This window comes from Nansenia antarctica, assembly GCF_963989245.1.
Source record: "Nansenia antarctica genome assembly, chromosome: 2".
Taxonomy (NCBI): Eukaryota; Metazoa; Chordata; class Actinopteri; order Argentiniformes; family Microstomatidae; genus Nansenia; species Nansenia antarctica.
The window spans coordinates 71,483,701-71,503,528 of record NC_137675.1 but is presented as its reverse complement, the minus strand read 5'-3'; the positions used below and the strand labels follow the sequence as shown (position 1 = coordinate 71,503,528).

The 19,828-nt window shown below is 42.4% G+C and overlaps 4 protein-coding genes across 4 annotated transcripts; 1 reads left to right on the top strand and 3 right to left on the bottom strand.

Annotated features, from left to right (window-relative positions):
* Positions 1-594: 594 nt before the first annotated feature.
* Positions 595-3,818, bottom strand: LOC308150554 (cyclin-dependent kinase 6-like; the record flags this gene model as incomplete). Its single annotated transcript, XM_080523372.1, has 7 exons — positions 595-672; positions 776-908; positions 1,049-1,099; positions 1,304-1,413; positions 2,853-3,020; positions 3,297-3,429; positions 3,577-3,818. 7 exons carry the CDS (start codon positions 3,816-3,818, stop codon positions 595-597), a joined length of 915 nt encoding a protein of 304 aa, XP_080379498.1.
* A 3,064-nt stretch (positions 3,819-6,882) lies between these two features.
* On the bottom strand, positions 6,883-7,905 carry LOC308151056 (all-trans-retinol 13,14-reductase-like). Its single transcript, XM_080523871.1, has 3 exons — positions 7,830-7,905; positions 7,460-7,619; positions 6,883-7,277 (listed from the first exon to the last, which is right to left on the bottom strand). The coding sequence occupies exons 1-3, from the start codon at positions 7,860-7,862 to the stop codon at positions 7,132-7,134; spliced, it is 339 nt and encodes a 112-aa protein (XP_080379997.1). The 5' UTR covers positions 7,863-7,905; the 3' UTR covers positions 6,883-7,131.
* A 1,137-nt stretch (positions 7,906-9,042) lies between these two features.
* Positions 9,043-10,113, top strand: LOC308150553 (kelch domain-containing protein 10-like; the record flags this gene model as incomplete). The annotated part of the gene is made up of 1 exon (XM_080523371.1): positions 9,043-10,113. One exon carries the CDS (start codon positions 9,043-9,045, stop codon positions 10,111-10,113), a length of 1,071 nt encoding a protein of 356 aa, XP_080379497.1.
* A 4,550-nt stretch (positions 10,114-14,663) lies between these two features.
* On the bottom strand, positions 14,664-18,440 carry LOC308150552 (cyclin-dependent kinase 6-like; the record flags this gene model as incomplete). Its single annotated transcript, XM_080523370.1, has 7 exons — positions 14,664-14,741; positions 14,845-14,977; positions 15,118-15,168; positions 15,373-15,482; positions 16,922-17,089; positions 17,366-17,498; positions 18,208-18,440. 7 exons carry the CDS (start codon positions 18,438-18,440, stop codon positions 14,664-14,666), a joined length of 906 nt encoding a protein of 301 aa, XP_080379496.1.
* Positions 18,441-19,828: the final 1,388 nt, after the last annotated feature.

The window sequence follows — 19,828 nt, the reverse complement described above, 5'->3', positions numbered from 1 at the left end:
AGTGGTGGAAACCAAGATCAATAAACAATGAGCAATGCCTTTTGTTATACAGCTCTGATGTGTAGGACACAATGTGTGTACCTATTAGATCAGATAAAATATTTCCTTTTTCTTCCCACGTTTCAGTTTACATGTTTTCCCATGCATTGTTAGACTGTACTGCTGGGTGATGCTACAGTCATGTTGTGGCAAGCACCAAGTTAATTAGCTATCGTTTGACAAAACACAGTGCAAAGAAATACATTTCAGAACATTTTTCTCATTGTGAGACCTTTGTTTTGGGTGATTATACTTTTCTTTGTTCTTCTTTACTCAGCGACATTTGTTTTTAGCAGCACTGCTGGGCAGTGTAACCTCTTTAGGGCCGGAACTGTAGGTACAATAGAACACATAGGAACCCCTAGGCCATAATTCCTAAACAATCATTTTAAAACGGAAAATGGTTTCTTGCTGCACTAGAAGAATCATACATGTCAGTTATCCTGGAAACTCGCTATCTCCATTTGATTGAATTGGGGCCATTCTAGATAAGATGAGCAAAGCAAAAGGAACATTGTAGTTTTTCTCCCCACTTCCTCTCTGGCTGTGAGGCTCTTAGGATTCTGCCAGGAAAGGGTGGGCCAGGGCTCTGCAGGCTGAGATCCGATTGGTTGGGCTGAACGAAAGACATTGCTGCAGACAAACAAAAGACTGCTTCATAAAGAGTGTGATCACGCAATGGTAATGACTGCATCACTGCATTGCAAGAGAAACATCATGTAGTGGGAGTGCTCACAAAGAGAAGGTTGCTCTCTTCCTGGCCCAGGTTGGAAAGAAGCTGTGTGCAGGGACCTCCTGAAGCCAAGCTAGGGGAGTAGGAGATGGGGCTCTCCTTTGGCCATTCCTCCTCTCTGGGCAAGCCAATCACCCTATGGGATATGAGACAGGGCATAGTCTAACCTCAATCCACAGTTGCAAGGCCAAGGCAAAACACAGCCAAAATGTTGTATGTAAGTGGTTATTATTATTACAGATATTTCAAACGTGGTGGAGGGAAGATAAAACTCACTCAAAGATCTTCTGGAGCTGTTCAGCCTCTGTGGATCCACGGAACAGTGGTCTATGGGATTGGAATTACTGTAAATATTATTGCATAAGACACAATGCAACCCAACCAGTGAACAGTACCAGTACATCCAGTGAATAGCACCTTTGTAACAACTGCTCTACTGCACACTTCACCTTCAAGTTTAGCATTTAAGCATAAAAGCGCCCTTCCTCTTTATAACACCTAAAAAGCACCCCCTAGCTCAGCTCCTCTGACCTCAAGAGGAACAGCTCAGCGAAGATACAGCCAGCACTCCACACATCCACTGAGGGCATGTAGCCAGAGTAAAGTAGCACCTCTGGAGCCCTGTACCACAGTGTCACCACCTGGACAGGGGGAAAGAGGATAGATGGGAAGGAGGGAGGGAAAAGAGAGGTAGGACATAGAGAATGAAATAAAAATGTATTCTACTGTTATGCGCTGCTTTGCCCCCTACAGTACAGCAGGGGGTGATATAGAGTAATGATATTAGATTAGATTCACTATATTGCCATTGCAGAGTATTAGTACCAGACAACAACATGCAGTTTAGGATCTAAGCAGAAGAGCAAATAGTGCTATAAAACATGATAGTGATAGTGATAGGTACAGTATGGCAAGTATGGTAGTTAGAGGTATATACAGGAGAGGATAGTAGTAAGCTATGTACAGTTAAGGTAGCTATGTACAGTATGGAGTATGCAGATGTATAAATAGAGGATATATCAAAAAGAGGTATGTGGTGGCCTGGGGTGGTCCAGTGGTCTAGCACCGCGGTCTACAGTGCACACATGTGCCCCATGTAGGCATGGGTTCGTATCTGGCCCATGCCCTGCTGACATGCCCTCTCTCCCTTCTTCTCCTTACTTCCCTGTCTGTCTTCACTACATCTGTTCTGGAGTCTGTTGGTACGGGACCTGAGGATCCTGCACTACTTGAGTCTCTTAGATGGTAGGGGATCAAACAGACTGTGATTGGGGTGCGAGGCATCCTTGATGATGCTTGCTGCCCTCCGCCGACACAGGTCTGCCTGGAGGGACTCGATAGTAGGGAGTTTGGTGCCAATGATGCGCTGGGTGGTTTTCACCACCGGTTGCAGGGCCTTCCAGTCTGACACAGTGTAGTTGCCATACCACACTGTGATGCTGTTGGTTAGGATGCTCTCAATGGTGCAGCGGTAGAAGTTGGCCAGAATCCTGGGAGACAGCTGGGCTTTCTTCAATCTCCTCAGGAAGTATAGGCACTGCTGCACCTTTGTGACCAGGGAAGAGGAGTTGAGGGTCCAAGAGAAGTCCTCGGAGATGTGGACACCCAGGAACTTGAAGCTGGGAACACGCTCCACCTCCATCTCATTGATGTAGATGTGGGAGTGTACGTAGCCCCCAGTTTTCCTGAAGTCCACAATGATATCCTTGGTCTTACTGGTATTGAGGGCCAGGTTGTTGTCAGCACACCACCACACCGCCAGTTGCTGGACCTCCTCCCTGTAGGCCGACTTGTCATTGTTACTTATCAGGCCTACCACCGTGGTGTCATCTGCGAACTTGATGATGGTGTTAGAATCATGCATCGGCACATACTCGTAAGTGAAGAGGGAGTAGAGGAGAGGGCTCAGTAGACAGCCCTGTGGCACGCCAGCGTTTAGGGTCAGGGTGAAGCAGGAATGGTTGAGGGAGGTGCTGATACCAAGATCACTGAGATACACTAGCAAATGAATAAAGCTTTCAAAACCATGTATAACCTGTTATGAAATCACTGGGGAACTGACTGCTTCACATAGACTTACACAGGGTGTAAGGGCGATATCATAGGTGTAGATGCGTGCCAGTCCAAAGTCAGCGATCTTGACCTCTCCGCGGCTGCTGACCAGGACATTGTCCGGCTTCAGGTCGCGATGCACCAGCATGTTGGTGTGCAGGAAGTCCAGCCCCCGCAGCAGCTGCACCATCACATCCTATACAGACAGGAAGCAGCATGGCAGCATTGCACTTCCTATGAGAGGATTCTATTCTCTGTCTATAGGAGGGCACATGTATGTAAAAAGAGCATACAATTCAACACCAGTAGCCTACTTCATGGAGTGGGTAGTCAGAATCCCAAATCAATGTCTGCTATTGTTTCTGTGACAATTGAATTTGTCACTTCAAGATAATGATGATAGTAGTCTATAAAGTAGTACATGACTTCAATGTAGGTAATTCCAGATGCAGTTATGTGACAGAGTTCACACCTTAATTTTGTCCAGGCTCAGTCCAGTTGAGGGTACTCTGGAGAGGAATGTAGACAGGTCCTGATCAATGTACTCAAACACCAGTGTCAGGTCCAGATTCCTGCGCCCCAGTACAGCAGACACATCGAACAACCTATCAGTAGCCAGATCAACAATCAAAGTGAATATTTCCTTCTCTTAAATGAATAACATACACATGTACGTATGAAAGCAGGAACATTACTCAACATGTTGTTGTTGTTGTTGTTGTTTGATAGAGCAAGTTCAGATATTTACTTACTTTACTATGTTGGGATGATTGAAGAATTCAAGTTCACGCAACAACGCTACCTCCCGGATCATGAAAGCAGTATTTCCACTCGCTGGGTCTCCAGGTATGTTCAACTTCTTCACCGCTACGAGTCGCTGTAGATCGTGAACTTCTCTAGCTTTGTACACTTTACCGTACGCGCCTTCACCGATTTCTGCAAGTATCTCGTAGTTATGATGATCATAACTAGTGTTGATAAACTTGACATCCATGGCTGGCCGGATTTGTAGACTGTTGCAGCTAGAATGGATGAGATGTCAATGCATAAAGGCTGCCAAGTAGGCAAACACCAGCTGGAGAAACCAACTAGCCACTGTACTGCTGGCTAAAACTGCCGACCCTAGTTAACCCCGTTATACCTCAAGGATCTTTCCCCACTTCAGCTTCAAATAAGCTAGTTAACATAAACTAGTGCTAACTTAACAAAATCGTTCAGCAGCTGTTTACACTATGAAACTAAGCAAGATATTGCATGTATACAAATACGAATTAACTCACCTTAACTCAAATTTCTCAACACAGTGGCAGTTAGCTGGCTGGGCATGGGCATTTGAAATGTGAAACTCCCCCAAGCAGCTCCCAACTAATCAGATCTCTCAAAGATTCTCGTCATGGTTTGGCATATGCATGAACACGTCATTTTGCACGTGTCGTCCTCATGGTCAATACTGTATGCAGATTACTTTTTGTCTAGACATTTTTGTTTATTTAATTTAATTTTGTTTATTTTATTTTATTTTGTTTATTTGTGTTTGTTGTTTTGTTTTGTTTTGTTTCCTAGTAGGGTCGTTTTTTTTATACGGTGCCTTTTCCGTCCCCAGTACAAATCATGTTGTATTTTGTCTAAATGTTGACAAATACTAATTCCATTAGGTTTTTCATGTATAGTCAATTGTTATTTATTATGAATACAATGATATGGGCTTCTAAGTTGTTGTTTTCTACATTGTAAAAGCTTTGGTTAAAGACGTAAATATATGTTGTATGGGATTTGGGATGTCCCCAGTGTTGTTCATTCAAGTTCAATCCAAAAAATAACTATTAAAAACATATACATTTCCAAATATGTTATTATTATTTCATTTTCCTGATCAATATCTATTGAAATCAAATATAGTTTTTATCCATTTTTTTAAATATTTTGTACAAAAAATTAAGGTTGTATGCTTGTCCCTGTGATCACTGTCCACCCTGTTATGCTGTGTTAATGTCCCTTTTAAAAGAAAACCATATTTCTCAATCACATCACTCTCATGAGGTGACATCACATCAGTGGAGGGGATTTCAAATGTTGTAAGCTGTGTGATTTTCTACCTCTTATACCATCTGATTTTTATGTTTTTATCCAGTGAGTTTAATGTGGTTGACCATAACGTGTCCACCCTGTTATGCCTAAATATTGAGGAGATCAATCAAATTGAATAATTTCAAAAAAAAAAGTATTTAATGCAAATTAGATTCCTCATCAAGTATTCATGGTCATTCTAGCTATTATGCTAACACAGGCAGGCTAAAGGCTAACTTTAACTCAAAATGTCCACCCTGTTAGTGTCCACCCTGTTATGTGTCCATTCTGTTCTGGAGACACTCGCCCTATTCAACTACAGAGGGTATTCTAAATAAAATACAATTAAGGTGCCTGAGCTCGACCTTTTTCAGCAAGCTAGATATGTCCTTTATATAATAGAACATTAAAATATAGATAAATCAAATATTTATTTTTCACAAGTTATGAAGTCTAAATGGCACCGTATTTAAAAAATGACCCAGTAGTCCTACAGTTCCCTCCATATGTATTGGAAAGAGGAAGCATTTCATCTACTTTTAGCTCTATACTCCCAACAGTTTGGATTTGAACTCAAACAATTACTATGAGGTTAAAGTAGAGATTTGTAGCTTTAATTCAATGTTTGGTTGTTTTTTCAGATTGGTTTCACCATTTAGAAATTACAACCCTTTTTATACATAGTCCCCCAATTTCAGTGAACCAGTAGTATTGGAAAAATGGGTTGATAAGTTTTTCTGGTAGCCTATATCAGGTTCCGTCACATCATAAGAAAGCTGTCAATGTCTAGTATTGATTTTAGACTTTGTGTTTGCCCTTGGAGTCTGCTGTTGGTGTCTGTCAACATGAGGCTCAAAGAGGTGTCAATGAGAGTCAAGGAAGTAATTGTTAGGATGAAAAACAGAAACAAAACCAAACCTCAGGCTTGCTAAAATCAACAGTCTGGAACATTATTAAAAAGAAAAAAGCACTGGTGATCTAAGCAATCGCACACGGGCTGGTAGGCCAAGGAAGACTTCTACAGTGGTTGGCTGAAGAATGCTTACCATAATTAAGAAAAAACCTAGAACAACTGTCCCACAGAGCAGGAACTCTCCAGGAGATACCTAGTATCTAGTGCCAAAACTGGGGGACGAGAAGCCGTGGCAGATTTTGCTATAATAATAATATGTACAAGAACATATAGTGTTGCTTTAACAATGAAGTTGTTCAAACTGACAGAGAGACATGTTTGGTATTTACGTGCTTCATTTTAGAAATATGAGAAAGTTACACATGTTAACTTGTATGTGAGGCATGATCACACTTTCAACTACAAGTCACCAGTCTCTTCATCACTGGAATTAAACAGTATTCAGTAGTTACAGTAGCTTTGTGTTAGTTATGCATACTTAGTGGGTGATGTAGCTTCACCCACAGGTGAGTACACATTGTTCATTGTTGGTCCAGCAGACAGTCAAGAGCTATATAAATGATGGTCTAGAGGCCACATTATATCAACAGTTTTTGGCAAAACTGTTTAGAATTGGGGTAAAGTCAGACATCTTGACCTTACTTTAAAAAAAGATAGCATTTCCATGATATGCAATGCAGTTTCAGACTGTATACAAAAACTTAACTTCATTGTTAAAATTAAGCTTCAATAAAAAATTATATTCTGTAGAGTATTCTGAGGAGTATCTTTTGCTCTGCTCAGCACTTCTTGCTGAATGAACATGTGTACATTTAAAAGGCCATATCTGTAAACATATTCTTTAACTTTCCACATTATAGCACATGATTAACAAATGTCCTGATTCAATTGGCAACAACAATTACATGGCATATGAAAGTTATGGCAATTCATGATACGGTTATCATTCAGCCATACAACAGACCAGTTCATTGCCACAGCTTACGTGGTCCTCATGTGTCTGATCACTATGATATGTAAAACATTTAAAAGGTGCATGGTTAACAGTCGGAACATTAAAAAAAAAACTGTTGTTGACATGATTTAAATATGCATATTACAGTGAAATGTATATATTATACATATAATATATTACCGTGAAATTTGTTTCCCTTTGAGTTATACCAGTATGCGTGACTGAACTGTATTATGTTTGTACTTTGAAAGAACATTTAAGATCTTTTTCATATTTGTAAGCAAGGTGGTCACACAGTGGGACCATACAGAGGTATATTTTCCCTCCTTGGTCAGAGCCTGAGTTGAGGATGGGGGGTCAGCTGGAAGTGAGTTAGTCTTCCTTCTTGGTGTCAATATACTTGGTCTTCTTGGCTAACGCAATGGCGTCCAGGTGCAGGTTACGGTTGAGAATGGCAGAGCCGCATGTGAGAGCCCCTGCCAGACCCCCGGCAAAGCCGCACGCAAACACGTCCTGGCCTGCAGATTGAAAACACACACATGGGACCATCAACACACAGACAATATTCATCTGCTGGATAGGCTTTTAAGAGTGCATTCACAAATATAGACACAACATCATCCTGACACAGACACTTGATAATGTTCCCAGCCTTTATAAAAGATACTTGACCCCTGGTTAGCCCTGTGGAGAGACTGACCTGTGAGGTAGAGGTTCTTCAGTGGAGTCTGGGGTCTCACTGTGGCATTGAGCTCAGCGCTGAAGCGAGCAGTGCCATGGTCTGCTCCGTAAATTTCTCCCCGCGGAGCTCCAATGTAGTGTGTGTTGGTGATGGGGGTTCCCGCGTCAATAAACATAATCTAGAGGCAGAGTGAGGAAAGAAAAACTATGAGAGGGGACATCAACTAATTTCCAAGGCATCAAGTTATCTTTTGCGGGATAGGGTTGAAGGGAACATATGTTACAGGTGCTTCTACCATGAACTGTAAATGCTACCTGGCAAGAAAACAGAATACTCTATGAACAAAGGTAGGTGTGGTATGAATGGGATATGTAAGGGGTTGTTTTACCTTGTCTTTGGTAATTTTGGGGAAGTTCTCCATCACCACTTCCAGAATAGAGTCAATAAAGACCTGCTTCAGTTCCTTGTAGTCAGCCCCTCTGTTGGTCACTTTCCCATCCTTCCACTCCTCAAACCACTCATAGTTAGCGAAACTAACCAGACTCAGGGTGGACTTGCCTTTCAAGTATGAAAGAAGATAGACAGGACAAGAGGTGGTTGAGACCCATGTTTGAGGAGTACACACACACACACACACACACACACACTCACACACACACACACACACACACACACACACACACACACACACACACACACACTCAGCTCTCTGAAATGAAAGGCAGTGGGGACACGTTACATCACATGACCACATGAAATGTAATTTCAGGTCCAGTAGCAGACGTGAGGTCCAGATTAAAGGGACACCTGTTTTCCAAGGCCTTCGGGAGGCGGGCCTCATCTGGGAGGCGGGCCTCATCTGGGAGGCGGGCAGCCAAGGCGTACAGAAGACCTGCGGGGTCTGCTTCCTGTCTGTCTGTCGCCCCACCCCTCCCCCCCCGCCGCCCATGCCTGAACATGAACATGAACACAACTGCATGAACACAACACTAAATTACGTGATAGACTCATATTTTAAACGTATTCAAAGGCGTAATATCGCTACTAATATTGAAGTCTCAACAAAGCGACGAATGATGACAGTTAGCATCAAATGAAATACTTTTTACATTAAACTATACATGAACATAAAATAGGAATAATACAATAGGAATCTAAACAAACGAAACACTTTAAAGTGCTCTATCCTATTGGAAATTCCACTATTTGAATTTAAACTATTGCTCCCAGCATACTTTGCGATAATCATACCGCTGGAGCGAAGTGAGATTACTCCTTGGCGGTGATCTGGAATCAGTTTACACCACTGTGGTTGGTCTGATCACTAACAACGATGAGACAGGGAATGAAATAAAATAAAATAAATAAATAAATAATAAATAAAATAAAATAACCTCTCCTTCAACATCAGCAAAACGCTGACCGTGGACTTCAGGAAGAAGCGGGGGGCGCGGGCGCGCTCTCTGATTGGTCCGTAGATGCACAGCCCGGATGTGCATTTTTCGAATGTTTTCGAGTGTTCATATTCATGTATTAGTCGGATTCTGTCTAGTTTTTATGTAACGTTTTTTTTCTTCTGTTGACTTGGATCTGGGGAAACGATGGAGGACCAGATGAATATATTCGAGAAGCTGTCAGACCCTTTTCTCCGAGTAGCAGGTACTACTCACCGCGACGGCCACCGCTGGGTGGCAGACAACACCAACCTGTACGTGTTCGGACTCGGAGGGTACAACCCCGACTACGACGAGTTCAGGCAGATGTGGAAGTACCACTTCGCCACGAGCACCTGGCAACAGATCCGCACAGAGGGCTACATGCCAGGCCTGGCCTCCATGGCAGCCGTTTTGCACGGCAACAACCGGTTAGTATTAGGAGGGTACGACGTCCACGGGTACGACGTCCACGTCTTCAACGTCAAGTACAAGCGGTGGTCGCAACTCAACTGCCGAGGGATGAAGCCCAATTGCATATACGGACAGCCCATGACCATCATTAACGGCTTCCTGTATGTGTTTGGAGGAACCCATGGGTACAACTACAGCACAGAGCTACACAGGCTGGACCTGACCACCAGGGAGTGGATCCACCTCAAGACCAACAACCCCCTGCCGGGGGAACGGTACACGGATGAGATGGCACACGACGGACAGAGGATCTACATCCTGGGAGGGTGGGCCGGCTCGACGTACTACCCTCTGGACAAGATTGACGCCTACAATCTGGAGACCAACTCGTGGGAAGAGATCGCCACCAAGCCTCATGATGCAATAGGGTACCCGGCTCCTAGGGGAGGTCACAGCTGTGTGCAGATGAGAAACGACGTGTTCCTGTGCGGCGGGTACAACGGGGAGCTGATCCTGGCGGACCTGTGGAAGATTAACCTGCAGACGTTCCAGTGGACCAAACTGCCGGCGGTGATGCCGGAGCCCGCCTACCTCCACTGTGCTGCCGTCACCCCGGCTGGCTGCATGTACATCCACGGTGGCGTGGTGAACATCCACGAGAGAAATCGGACTGGCTCCCTGTTTAAGATCTGGCTGGCCGTGCCCAGCCTGCTGGAGCTGTGCTTTGAGCGGCTGCTGAAGGCCCACCCCCACCTGGCCCAGCTCTCCACCGTGCAGCTGCTCAACCTCGGCCTCACACAGGAACTCATAGAGCGCTTGAAATAGGGGAAATGGGGGGGGGGGCATGTTTTATGATTGTTCAAAGCAGGGGGGGAGGCAGTTGGATCACCCTCATGCCAATCTTGATTCAGGTTAGCGGTTTATCTTTTATCGTTCAAAAAACGTTCGGGTTGAAATGTCAGAGGTTTTAATTGTATGTTAGCTTATCGGTGTGGAGAGCAGACACATGCTAGTTATGATCTTTAAAAAGCACTTCAGTTGAATCTAATTCTGCATCACACTCCTCATGTCCACGTTACACTAATAAACTTTGTTAGACGTACACAGTGGTGTAGTCTAGTTTTTTCTAGTGGATATACTGTGATTTTTCCCTCCCAGCTTCATGCTCATCCGTCCCGTAGCGACACCCCATAAGCACCACCATACTCACTTATGCATACAGTATGCATCTACACACATATGAGAGCATTCTGAACGACTGGTTATGTGTTTACAAACATTTCAATTTATTATAAACAAAACAAGACTTTAACAACCAATGGCATTTACAGCAGGGGGGTGGACTGATTTTCTACTGTTTAGTGTTAATCACCATCACTATGTACTCTCAGCTTAAATGCAAGAAAGAAAGAACTGTTGCAAGAACTGCTACAAGAACTGCTACAAGAACTGCTACAAGAACTGCTACAAGTCAAACGCTTCAAATAAGAAAAAAACAAACAGCCTGGTAGTCTACAAAGCTTTCCAAATATGCTTGTACTCGGCCATCTGAGGTTTGCATTGCCTCCTTGCTTGTGTGGCAGAACGATGGCTTCTCAATTCAATTCAATTCAATTCAATTCAATTCAATGATACCTTATTTATCCCCGTGGGGAAATTCATTCTGCCACGCCACTCCACTAAAAACAACACATAACAACACAACATAAAGGACAGACAACAACACTGGGTCAGCCATATACGGTATATAAAAAACAGCGAGATCACGATAAAAAAGTGGATAAAAGAGATGGCTATAGTTATTATATTAAAATACTAAAATACTAAAAAGTGATGACGATGATTAAAATAAATAATAAATACAAATTCAGGAGCCTTGACCCCGACTGCTGCTTTAGTTGCCATTGAACAGTCTTAGTGCAGCCGGGATAAATTATTTTTTATATCGCTCCGTCCGGGAGCGTATCGTAATGAACCGCCCTCTGCGGCGGCTGCTGGTTTGCCCTGCGAGGACATGATGGAGGGGGTGGTTGGGGTTGTCCCTGATGGACAGCAGCTTACTCTTAGTCCTTCTCTCCACCACCGTCCCCAGAGAGTCCAGGCTCCTTCCCACCACTGAACCCGCCTTTTTTACGAGCTTGTCCAGCCGTCCGGTATCCCTCTTGGTGATGTTTCCCCCCAGCAGACTGCAGCGTAGAAGAGAATGCTGGCCATGACAGACTGGTAAAACATGGCCAGCATCTCTCCACACACTTCAAAAGACCATGTTGTGATGTACTTCCTTGGCTCAAAAAGTATTACAGGGGGCCCATTGATGCTGATCGTCATCAAATGACTGCTAGTGGATGTGTTATTATTATCTCTGCTTTATGGTGTCCCCACCCTACAGGCCAAGGATGAGAGGGCAACTCAAACTAACAATGGATCACTGATTAACCCTAGCCTGCATTCCCTATAGACCTTATCTATGGAAGGTACTAGGTAGTACACTTCATCGTCCATAGTTGGTAGTTTCAGTGGGTTTTTTAGACGCTAGTAGATAGTGTTATTGTGAGCATCAGTGGCAGAGCTGTCATACGAGGCTCATGTGTAGTGATTGGTGAATAGGGTGAATAAGGTGATTTGTGCTTGGATCACAGTCTGTAACCTTGGTTGTCATTGGTCAGGATGGACCTATATTTCCACCTCATTCTGACCCAACCAACCCCCCTGTGTTGTGGCCCAGCACAACCTAGCAGGGGAGGCTGGCGGAGGTAGAAACCGGAGGATGTGTTTGATACCGTTCCTCATTCCGTTCCGTGCATTACAATAAGCCCGTCCTCCGATGTTCCACCTCCACCAGCCTCTGCTGCAACCTACTGTGGCTAACTGACTACCATAGGCCACAACCTTCTGGTCTCAGACCTGTCGATGCTTCAGAGAGCCCTGTTGTCTATCATTGTTCAAGGGGTCGGTTTAAGTTACATACAGATCTGGGATCAGGCTTAACAGGCTAACTGGATGAGCGAGCGGACATCTGCTATGTGCCCACGCTTAGACAGTAGTCTGATGTTGCACTCTGACTATTAATCAGCCATTTGACCCCTGTGAGTATTTTTTTTTAAAATATATTTGCACTCGATCAAATTTCAGGACCCTCCTTTCATGACTTTTCCTAGATATGTGCGTTCTACCACCCCAGTATCCTTACATTTTCAAAATCACATCAGGATAAGCTAGTATAAAGCTATTTTGCAGTTTTTCTGTGTAGGAAGCAGGCTAATTTACAGGCGGCCAACTAGTGGTCGTTGTGTGTAAATAGCAGCTTAGCATTGTAAAGAGGGGGTTCTTTTAGTAGGTAAAAAAGGCACGGCTGTTCTAGTGTTAAAGAAAGACCAAGAGGACAAACAGGCTGGGGCGGCTGTGGCTCAGGAGGTAGAGCTGGCCTGGTCTAATGATCGCAAGGTATGTGGTTCGGCGGTTCGATCCCCGGCTGGCCATGTGTCGAAGTGTCCTTGATATTATCCTATATAATAACTATTATATACTAACTATTAAAGAAAAACCAAGAGGATAAACATGGAGTCAAGAGAAGATGTTTTTATATATATATATATATATATATATATATATATATATATATATATATATATATAATAATGCCTTCACAATGTAAAACACTTTTGTGTCTGTATAACTGTTTCATACGCATATACACATTCTTATACATTTGTGCCCACACAATTATATACAGTATGTCATAACGTTTTGCACCTTTTGAGCTCAAGTTCATTTACAGCTTATAACAAAAAATATATATTATATACATTTTCTGAACATTTCAAGTATTATCATATACAGTATGTTTTTAAGGATGTTTACACGTTTTTTTGTCGAGACTTAAATGGCTGCAGTACTGTATGTAAGAAGTGTACAAAACTGCATATCATATTATCGTGATTATTGACAGTGTTGATAGGCCAAAGATAAAGATTTTAAAAATAACAGTCACAGCTGACTCAGAATAACCTCCCACAGGGCTATATGCCAGTACAAATCTGTGATTTGCTTTTAGGTTTCCCATCTTAACCTGTCATAGAATAAGGCAACACCGGATTCAGTTTGGTGCACGCTTTGGTGTCATACTAGAGGTCAAAGGTCATAAGAGAAGTTAAACTGCCCTGGTGTAATAATAACACTGTCATGGAGTCTGGGTTATCCCAAGGGCTATGCCACAATTCCAATAGTAAAGCAGACATTCAAAACATGGTGTAGACAAAATATGTGTATTGCTTAGAAAAAATATATCTCATGTTGATGAGATTGAGGGTAATCAAATCAAGCTCAATAACTGTAAACATATGCTGTTCATTTGAATAATGGAAATATCAACAGTAACATTCTTATGAACATTGCAGCAAAAAAACTTTCTCTTATAAATGCCCAATAAAAACAAAAGTACAGTATGAACAATTCTATTATCACACCAATAGTAAAAAAATAAATAAAAAATAAGCCAAACACTGGACAAAAAAAAAAAAAAAGTACAGGTGGAACAACCTAAAAATACCTTATTAACTTTTGTGCACAAGGAGCAGTGTCATTGACTTGGAGCAGCTTGAGATTTGTAATATCGCTTGTAAACAATAGCAATATCCCTCAGTAATAAATGAAAGCAAACACCTCGTCTTGTTCTCCTACAAAATGCCCTTCAGCAGCTCTTGGTTCCATCCGTATGCACAAACATCGGAAGCACTTTAATGTTATTAACAGTGTGGGCTGGTATTAAATAAGTGGTGGAAACCAAGATCAATAAACAATGAGCAATGCCTTTTGTTATACAGCTCTGATGTGTAGGACACAATGTGTGTACCTAGATCAGATCATTAGATCAGATAAAATATTTCCTTTTTCTTCCCACGTTTCAGTTTACATGTTTTCCCATGCATTGTTAGACTGTACTGCTGGGTGATGCTACAGTCATGTTGTGGCAAGCACCAAGTTAATTAGCTATCGTTTGACAAAACACAGTGCAAAGAAATACATTTCAGAACATTTTTCTCATTGTGAGACCTTTGTTTTGGGTGATTATACTTTTCTTTGTTCTTCTTTACTCAGCGACATTTGTTTTTAGCAGCACTGCTGGGCAGTGTAACCTCTTTAGGGCCGGAACTGTAGGTACAATAGAACACATAGGAACCCCTAGGCCATAATTCCTAAACAATCATTTTAAAACGGAAAATGGTTTCTTCCTGCACTAGAAGAATCATACATGTCAGTTATCCTGGAAACCCGCTATCTCCATTTGATTGAATTGGGGCCATTCTAGATAAGATGAGCAAAGCAAAAGGAACATTGTAGTTTTTCTCCCCACTTCCTCTCTGGCTGTGAGGCTCTTAGGATTCTGCCAGGAAAGGGTGGGCCAGGGCTCTGCAGGCTGAGATCCGATTGGTTGGGCTGAACGAAAGACATTGCTGCAGACAAACAAAAGACTGCTTCATAAAGAGTGTGATCACGCAATGGTAATGACTGCATCACTGCATTGCAAGAGAAACATCATGTAGTGGGAGTGCTCACAAAGAGAAGGTTGCTCTCTTCCTGGCCCAGGTTGGAAAGAAGCTGTGTGCAGGGACCTCCTGAAGCCAAGCTAGGGGAGTAGGAGATGGGGCTCTCCTTTGGCCATTCCTCCTCTCTGGGCAAGCCAATCACCCTATGGGATATGAGACAGGGCATAGTCTAACCTCAATCCACAGTTGCAAGGCCAAGGCAAAACACAGCCAAAATGTTGTATGTAAGTGGTTATTATTATTACAGATATTTCAAACGTGGTGGAGGGAAGATAAAACTCACTCAAAGATCTTCTGGAGCTGTTCAGCCTCTGTGGATCCACGGAACAGTGGTCTATGGGATTGGAATTACTGTAAATATTATTGCATAAGACACAATGCAACCCAACCAGTGAACAGTACCAGTACATCCAGTGAATAGCACCTTTGTAACAACTGCTCTACTGCACACTTCACCTTCAAGTTTAGCATTTAAGCATAAAAGCGCCCTTCCTCTTTATAACACCTAAAAAGCACCCCCTAGCTCAGCTCCTCTGACCTCAAGAGGAACAGCTCAGCGAAGATACAGCCAGCACTCCACACATCCACTGAGGGCATGTAGCCAGAGTAAAGTAGCACCTCTGGAGCCCTGTACCACAGTGTCACCACCTGGACAGGGGGAAAGAGGATAGATGGGAAGGAGGGAGGGAAAAGAGAGGTAGGACATAGAGAATGAAATAAAAATGTATTCTACTGTTATGCGCTGCTTTGCCCCCTACAGTACAGCAGGGGGTGATATAGAGTAATGATATTAGATTAGATTCACTATATTGCCATTGCAGAGTATTAGTACCAGACAACAACATGCAGTTTAGGATCTAAGCAGAAGAGCAAATAGTGCTATAAAACATGATAGTGATAGTGATAGGTACAGTATGGCAAGTATGGTAGTTAGAGGTATATACAGGAGAGGATAGTAGTAAGCTATGTACAGTTAAGGTAGCTATGTACAGTATGGAGTATGCAGATGTATAAATAGAGGATATATCAAAAAGAGGTATGTGGTGGCCTGGGGTGGTCCAGTGGTCTAGCACCGCGGTCTACAGTGCACACATGTGCCCCATGTAGGCATGGGTTCGTATCTGGCCCATGCCCTGCTGACATGCCCTCTCTCCCTTCTTCTCCTTACTTCCCTGTCTGTCTTCACTACATCTGTTCTGGAGTCTGTTGGTACGGGACCTGAGGATCCTGCACTACTTGAGTCTCTTAGATGGTAGGGGATCAAACAGACTGTGGTTGGGGTGCGAGGCATCCTTGATGATGCTTGCTGCCCTCCGCCGACACAGGTCTGCCTGGAGGGACTCGATAGTAGGGAGTTTGGTGCCAATGATGCGCTGGGTGGTTTTCACCACCGGTTGCAGGGCCTTCCAGTCTGACACAGTGTAGTTGCCATACCACACTGTGATGCTGTTGGTTAGGATGCTCTCAATGGTGCAGCGGTAGAAGTTGGCCAGAATCCTGGGAGACAGCTGGGCTTTCTTCAATCTCCTCAGGAAGTATAGGCACTGCTGCACCTTTGTGACCAGGGAAGAGGAGTTGAGGGTCCAAGAGAAGTCCTCGGAGATGTGGACACCCAGGAACTTGAAGCTGGGAACACGCTCCACCTCCATCTCATTGATGTAGATGTGGGAGTGTACGTAGCCCCCAGTTTTCCTGAAGTCCACAATGATATCCTTGGTCTTACTGGTATTGAGGGCCAGGTTGTTGTCAGCACACCACCACACCGCCAGTTGCTGGACCTCCTCCCTGTAGGCCGACTTGTCATTGTTACTTATCAGGCCTACCACCGTGGTGTCATCTGCGAACTTGATGATGGTGTTAGAATCATGCATCGGCACATACTCGTAAGTGAAGAGGGAGTAGAGGAGAGGGCTCAGTAGACAGCCCTGTGGCACGCCAGCGTTTAGGGTCAGGGTGAAGCAGGAATGGTTGAGGGAGGTGCTGATACCAAGATCACTGAGATACACTAGCAAATGAATAAAGCTTTCAAAACCATGTATAACCTGTTATGAAATCACTGGGGAACTGACTGCTTCACATAGACTTACACAGGGTGTAAGGGCGATATCATAGGTGTAGATGCGTGCCAGTCCAAAGTCAGCGATCTTGACCTCTCCGCGGCTGCTGACCAGGACATTGTCCGGCTTCAGGTCGCGATGCACCAGCATGTTGGTGTGCAGGAAGTCCAGCCCCCGCAGCAGCTGCACCATCACATCCTATACAGACAGGAAGCAGCATGGCAGCATTGCACTTCCTATGAGAGGATTCTATTCTCTGTCTATAGGAGGGCACATGTATGTAAAAAGAGCATACAATTCAACACCAGTAGCCTACTTCATGGAGTGGGTAGTCAGAATCCCAAATCAATGTCTGCTATTGTTTCTGTGACAATTGAATTTGTCACTTCAAGATAATGATGATAGTAGTCTATAAAGTAGTACATGACTTCAATGTAGGTATTTCCAGATGCAGTTATGTGACAGAGTTCACACCTTAATTTTGTCCAGGCTCAGTCCAGTTGAGGGTACTCTGGAGAGGAATGTAGCCAGGTCCTGATCAATGTACTCAAACACCAGTGTCAGGTCCAGATTCCTGAGCCCCCGTACAGCAGACACATCGAACAACCTATCAGTAGCCAGATCAACAATCAAAGTGAATATTTCCTTCTCTTAAATGAATAACATACACATGTACAGTACAGGCCAAAAGTTTGGACACACCTTCTCATTCAATGTGTTTCCTTTATTTTCATGACTATTTACATTGTAGATTCTCACTGAAGGCATCAAAACTATGAATGAACACATGTGGAATGATGTACTTAACAAAAAAGTGTGAAATAACTCTAAATATGTCTTATATTTTAGATTCCTCAAAGTAGCCACCCTTTGCTTTTTTGTTGTTAATAAAATATATATTTTTTGTTGTTAATAAAATATATAATAATAATATAATATATATATATATAATAACATATTATTATTAACACATATTATATTAAATATTATTATTATATATTTTATTAACAACAACAAAGCAAAGGGTGGCTACTTTGAGGAATCTAAAATATAAGACATATTTTTCAGAGTTATCACACTTTATTGTTAAATACATAATTCCTATGTGTTCATTCATAGTTTTGATGCCTTCAGTGGGAATCTACAATGTACCAAATAGTCATGAAAATAAAGGAAACGCATTGAATGAGAAGGTGTCCAAACTTTTGGCCTGTACTGTATGAAAGCAGGAACATTACTCAACATGTTGTTGTTGTTGTTGTTGTTGTTGTTGTTGTTGTTGTTGTTTGATAGAGCAAGTTCAGATATTTACTTACTTTACTATGTTGGGATGATTGAAGAATTCAAGTTTTTTCAACAACGCTACTTCCCGGATCATGAAAGCAGGAATTCCACTCGCTGGGTCTCCAGGTATGTTCAACTTCTTCACCGCTACGAGTCGCTGTAGATCGTGAACTTCTCTAGCTTTGTACACTTTACCGTACGAGCCTTGACCGATTTGTGCAAGTATCTCGTAGTTATCATTATCATAGACAAACTTGACATCCATGGCTGGCCGGATTTGTAGACTGTTGCAGCTAGAATGGATGAGATGTCAATGCACAAAGGCTGCCAAGTAGGCAAACACCAGCTGGAGAAACCAACTAGCCACTGTACTGCTGGCTAAAACTGCCGACCCTAGTTAACCCCGTTATACCTCAAGGATCTTTCCCCACTTCAGCTTCAAATAAGCTAGTTAACATAAACTAGTGCTAACTTAACAAAATCGTCCAGCAGCTGTTTACACTATGAAACTAAGCAAGTCATATTGCATGTATACAAATACGAATTAACTCACCTTAACTCAAATTTCTCAACACAGTGGCAGTTAGCTGGCTGGGCATGGGCATTTGAAATGTGAAACTCCCCCAAGCAGCTCCCAACTAATCAGATCTCTCAAAGATTCTCGTCATGGTTTGGCATATGCATGAACACGTCATTTTGCACGTGTCGTCCTCATGGTCAATACTGTATGCAGATTACTTTTTGTCTAGAAATTTTTGTTTATTTAATTTAATTTTGTTTATTTTATTTTATTTTGTTTATTTGTGTTTGTTGTTTTGTTTTGTTTGGTTTCCTAGTAGGGTCGTTTTTTTTTATACGGTGCCTTTTCCGTCCCCAGTACAAATCATGTTGTATTTTGTCTAAATGTTGACAAATACTAATTCCATTAGGTTTTTCATGTATAGTCAATTGTTATTTATTATGAATACAATGATATGGGCTTCTAAGTTGTTGTTTTCTACATTTTAAAAGCTTTGGTTAAAGACGTAAATATATGTTGTATGGGATTTGGGATGTCCCCAGTGTTGTTCATTCAACTTCAATCCAAAAAATAACTATTAAAAACATATACATTTCCAAATATGTTATTATTATTTCATTTTCCTGATCAATATCTATTGAAATCAAATATAGTTTTTATCCATTTTTTTAAATATTTTGTACAAAAAATTAAGGTTGTATGCTTGTCCCTGTGATCACTGTCCACCCTGTTATGCTGTGTTAATGTCCCTTTTAAAAGAAAACCATATTTCTCAATCACATCACTCTCATGAGGTGACATCACATCAGTGGAGGGGATTTCAAATGTTGTAAGCTGTGTGATTTTCTACCTCTTATACCATCTGATTTTTATGTTTTTATCCAGTGAGTTTAATGTGGTTGACCATAACGTGTCCACCCTGTTATGCCTAAATATTGAGGAGATCAATCAAATTGAATAATTTCAAAAAAAAAAGTATTTAATGCAAATTAGATTCCTCATCAAGTATTCATGGTCATTCTAGCTATTATGCTAACACAGGCAGGCTAAAGGCTAACTTTAACTCAAAATGTCCACCCTGTTAGTGTCCACCCTGTTATGTGTCCATTCTGTTCTGGAGACACTCGCCCTAT

Excerpts from the sequence above, each read along its gene's own strand:
- LOC308151056 (XM_080523871.1), bottom strand. The coding sequence starts at position 7,862 with ATGGAGAACTTCCCCAAAATTACCAAAGACAAG. Across the intron at positions 7,620-7,829 it reads CCAAAATTACCAAAGACAAG|ATTATGTTTATTGACGCGGG; the intron begins GTAAAACAACCC and ends CTCTGCCTCTAG. Across the intron at positions 7,278-7,459 it reads GAAGAACCTCTACCTCACAG|GCCAGGACGTGTTTGCGTGC; the intron begins GTCAGTCTCTCC and ends TTCAATCTGCAG.